Below are 4,193 nucleotides of genomic sequence, written 5' to 3'. Positions count from 1 at the left end.
TAGTCCGTTCTGAGAGAACAAGTCAAGTAAGGGGAGCCCTACTACAGGGACAGCTGTAACTATCTATTTAAGTATAGACACATTGTAAATTTCTTCTTACCATTTAAAGACAGATTAAAGGCTGTGTTTCCCTCCAGGCGACCCAACTGGAACCACAATAGTGAGAGGGGAAAGGAGGCTCTCGATCGGTATTGCCAGACTCTATTGGGGGGCATTTGAGCTGCTGCTTGGAGACCCACAAACCTCTCTAAAGTGACAGAGACAGTCCAGGGGCCTAACCCTGATGCCCTGGAAAATCGGAAGGCTGCCAATGTTGCATTTGTTTCCCAGTCGGACCCAAATATTAGGAAAAAATTGCAGAAATTAGAGGGGGTTTTGAGGGGAAATCAATCTCCAAGTTGGTTGAGGTGGCCCAGAAGGTTTTTAACAATCAGGGAGGACCCGATGGCAGATTTTAAACACCCAGATGGTGAAGGTCCTCCTGGCCATAAGCAAGGAAAAAGGCCCAAGAGGCCAGAGAGACAACAAGGGCCAGAAAAAGCCTCGTGGGAGAAAAGGAGTCCAACCCCAGCTTGGGAAAAATCAATGTGCATTTTGCAGAAAGGAAGGACATTGAAAATGGAGTGCCCTGAACGCGCGGGGGAACCGACTCCCATTTGGTGGAGGAGGTGGATTAGGACTGTCAGGGCTCAGCTGGCCCCGAGAGCTCAGGATAACCCTGACAGTGGGGGGGCCAAAAGGTAGACTTCCTTGTGGAACTCAGCACTCACTCAAGCCCTCTAATGGGGAAAGGAAAAAATGAGTGAACATTTCAGCTTCCTGAAAACAGCTGCCTTGAACCCTGCCACACTCCTCCCTGACGAGGAGGCAGAGGCCCCTTTGCATGACTGAGAGGAGACACTGACTACCCTCACTTTCCTCCTCGAGGATCTTATGGACCAGCCCCTACAGAATCCCTCTACACGGACGGGAGCAGCTTCGTAGAGGAAGGTACCCGGTATGTGGGGGCAGCAGTAGGGACATGAGGAGGAGCCAGGGGAGATCTACAATCTGCCAGGATTAGAAAGAAGCCCTGGTGAGAGCCCCGGCACTCCCCCTGCCAGACCCCCCCAGGGACTGCAAGGATATATCTCCTCACACTGCCCTTACAGGAGTACACGGGAGCCACCTTAAAGAGGACTCCTGACCTCAGGAGGAAAGGATTTTAAAAATGCTCCTGAGATACTTAACCTCCTGGCAGCCATATAGGAGCCAAGGTAGTGGCTAAAAGATCAGTAGGGCTCCTAGAAGTTCTCGTAGCCCTGCCAGCACGAAGGCTCCCTGAGAAGCCTACTCATCTGCCAGAGGAGCAGAGGCTAGCTGAGAAACTAAGGGCCCGGGAAGGAGAGGCTGGATGGCTAATTCTGCCAGATGGGAGGCCTATGGTGCCAGAAGCCCTGGGGCGGACCATCGCTTCCCAGACCCACCAGAGTACCCACCTGGGGGGAATGAAGCTATCAGAACTACCGGGAAGAGAATTTACATCCCAGGGCTCCAGAAAATATCCCAAGACTTGGTAAGGTGCCAACAAGTGTGTGCCCAGGTAAATCAAGGACCCTCTGTTGTGGCCGCGCCGGGGCAGCGATTCCGAGGTCAGAACCCCGGAGAACACTGGGAAGTGGACTTCACCGAGATACCAGGAGGACAAGGAGGGTATAAATACTTGCTGGTTTTCATTGATACCTTCTCTGACTGGCCTGAGGCATACCCAACCAAGGCAGAGACAGCACAGGTAGTAGTTAGAAAACTCCTCACTGAAATTGTCTCCTGGTTTGGCCTACAACTATACATGGGGTCCGACAATGGCTGGGCGTTTATCCCCAAAGTTACACAATCCATAGTTAAGACCCTAAGGGTTACCTGGAAATTGCATTGTATTTATAGACCACAGAGTTCTAGACAGGTAGAGAGAATGAATCGGACCTTAAAGGAAACATTAAGTTAAAATTAGAGACTGGTGAAAACTGGGTAAGTCTCCTTCCTTTTGCTCTCCTCAGAGCTAGATGCACCCCGTATGTTTGGCAGGCTGCCACCTCTCCTTCCCCACCTAAGGGAGGAAGATCTTGCCCGGCTGTCTACCCAAAATTTGCCTAAGTCCTTACAGGCTTTGCAGAGCAGCACCACACCAGCACAATGGGTTGTGAGAGCCTTACGGGAGGAGGACGTGCTGAGATCCAGTCCAACACAGCCTGCCTTCTCTCTGGGTGATCTCGTCTGGGTGAAGTGCCACGACCCTGGCAGCCTGAAACCTAGATGGAATGGACCCTACCAGGTGGTGCTGAGCACTCCAACCGTCATCAAAGTCGCAAGAAAGAGACACTGGAAATTGTAACCCCGTCCTCCTCATGCCTCTTGCCTGGTGGACTGACCAATGGGGAAGGGAAAGACGTGGGGACTAAGACTCTATTTCAGCGGCTAAGACCCTAGCCAATTCTTCACCATCCAATGCCGGACTCTTCCCCGGCGGCTCAACAACTACCCTGCTCTCCTCCTTGTCAGGACAGTTGTTCTGCTCCTCCTCGGGATACTATTTGGCCCCCACATTTCCAAATGCCTCCTCAATTTCATATCGTAGAGGAGGGTGCTGAATCAAAGATTTGATTCAGGCATAAGACCAGTAGGGAATGTGCTAGGGGGAGAAACTGCGGCATGGAAAAATTACTGATTGTGTTGGGGGCAGGGGCCGTGGCATAGAAAAATTGCTGACTGTCTTAGAAAAACAATGTATTATGATTAAACCCAGCTAGGTGTGACCCCGTTTTCCTCCCATTTGTACTATTTATTTATTTATTTATTTATTTATTTATTTATTTATTTTTGGGGCAGCCTGAAAAAAAGACTTATAATTTATAGCAATGTACAAATACTGTAGTTGCACACCAACTCGGAGAGACAGACCAAACTAATTTTAGTTCAATCTGTCTCCCTACGCCAGGTCCTCCTAATCAGGAATCATTGGGAAGCCCAAACAGCTTCACAGTTCCTGCTTCCTGACTACTGTCACATTTGCCATCTTTGTCATCACAGGCAAATGCCAGCAGAGGCCTTTTTGGGTGCCAAGCCACAGTGAAGGTCGGGGACTCACATTTCACCTGCCATAGCTTGTCTCCTGTCTCTACTTCAGCAATGTCAATAAAGTGATCTTCTGATGCTGAAGCCAGCATTTTCCCATCGTGGCTGAAACTGAGGGTCCTCACAGGCCAACACAGCCTGGAAAAGCACCGAACACACACTAACTCATCCACATCCCAGAGGCTGACCAAAGCATCTGCACTTCCTGTGGCAAAGTACTTCCCTGTGGGGTCAAACTTGATGCAGATGCAGTTAGAAGGGTGCGCCTTGATGGACTGCACATGCTTCAGCTCTGGGTAGCTGAGGATGTTGATGCAACCATTGCCATCTGTCAGGAAGAACATGTCATTGTCATTGTTCCAGGAGATTTCATTGACCTCAAACTTGAACTGCTCCTCCACTTTTGAACTGTGTGTCTTGGCATCAATAAAGGTCACCACATCATCCTTGTTGCCTACAGCTATGGTCTGCCCATCAGGACTCCAACAGATATTAATGTTCTCCCCTTTAGTGTTCACAGTAGTGATGCATTTGGTAGTCCTCACATCCCAGATGCGAATGGTTTTGTCTCCAGATGCTGTGACGAAGAGGTCAGGGTTACTTGGATGCCAACACAGCTGGTCCACGCTGTCGCCATGTCCGCAGTAATTGTTTTCTTTGACCAACCGGTCCTTCTCTAGCAAGAAGATGCTAGCAGTCTTGTCGAAGGACCCAGAGGCCAGACGCTGCCCGTCGCAGCTCCAGGTCACTGAGTGCACCTTCGCGCTGTGCACCGGGAACTCGCGCGTCTTGCTGTGGCCCAAGAACAGCTCCTGCATGCCCAGCACGTAGCGTGTCGGGCCACTGCTCACGGAGCACCAGTGGGCCATGGAGCCAGGCCCCATAGCAGCTGCGGGTACCGCCATGCCAAGCTCCTGCACAGCCACCTACAAGACAACTCTTTTTCAAGTAATAGCTATTAAGTGCCAGGCTGTTGGGGTCCAGCCCCAGCAGGTCCAGGGGTTCCCAAAGGTGTGGACAGAGTCGGCGAAGAAGGAATGACACAGAGACAGCGTTCAGTTGATCAGCATAGCCAGGTTCTT

At 50.8% G+C, this 4,193-nt stretch overlaps 1 protein-coding gene across 1 annotated transcript; it reads right to left on the bottom strand.

Annotated features, from left to right (window-relative positions):
* Positions 1–2,914: 2,914 nt before the first annotated feature.
* Positions 2,915–4,029, bottom strand: LOC102263604 (THO complex subunit 3). Its single transcript, XM_005865851.2, has one exon. The coding sequence runs from the start codon at positions 4,014–4,016 to the stop codon at positions 2,985–2,987; it is 1,032 nt and encodes a 343-aa protein (XP_005865913.1). The 5' UTR covers positions 4,017–4,029; the 3' UTR covers positions 2,915–2,984.
* Between the last annotated feature and the right edge of the window lie 164 nt (positions 4,030–4,193).

Source organism: Myotis brandtii, unplaced genomic scaffold, assembly GCF_000412655.1.
Source record: "Myotis brandtii unplaced genomic scaffold, ASM41265v1 scaffold2136, whole genome shotgun sequence".
NCBI classification, from domain to species: domain Eukaryota; kingdom Metazoa; phylum Chordata; class Mammalia; order Chiroptera; family Vespertilionidae; genus Myotis; species Myotis brandtii.
This window is presented reverse-complemented; position numbering and strand designations above follow the sequence as displayed.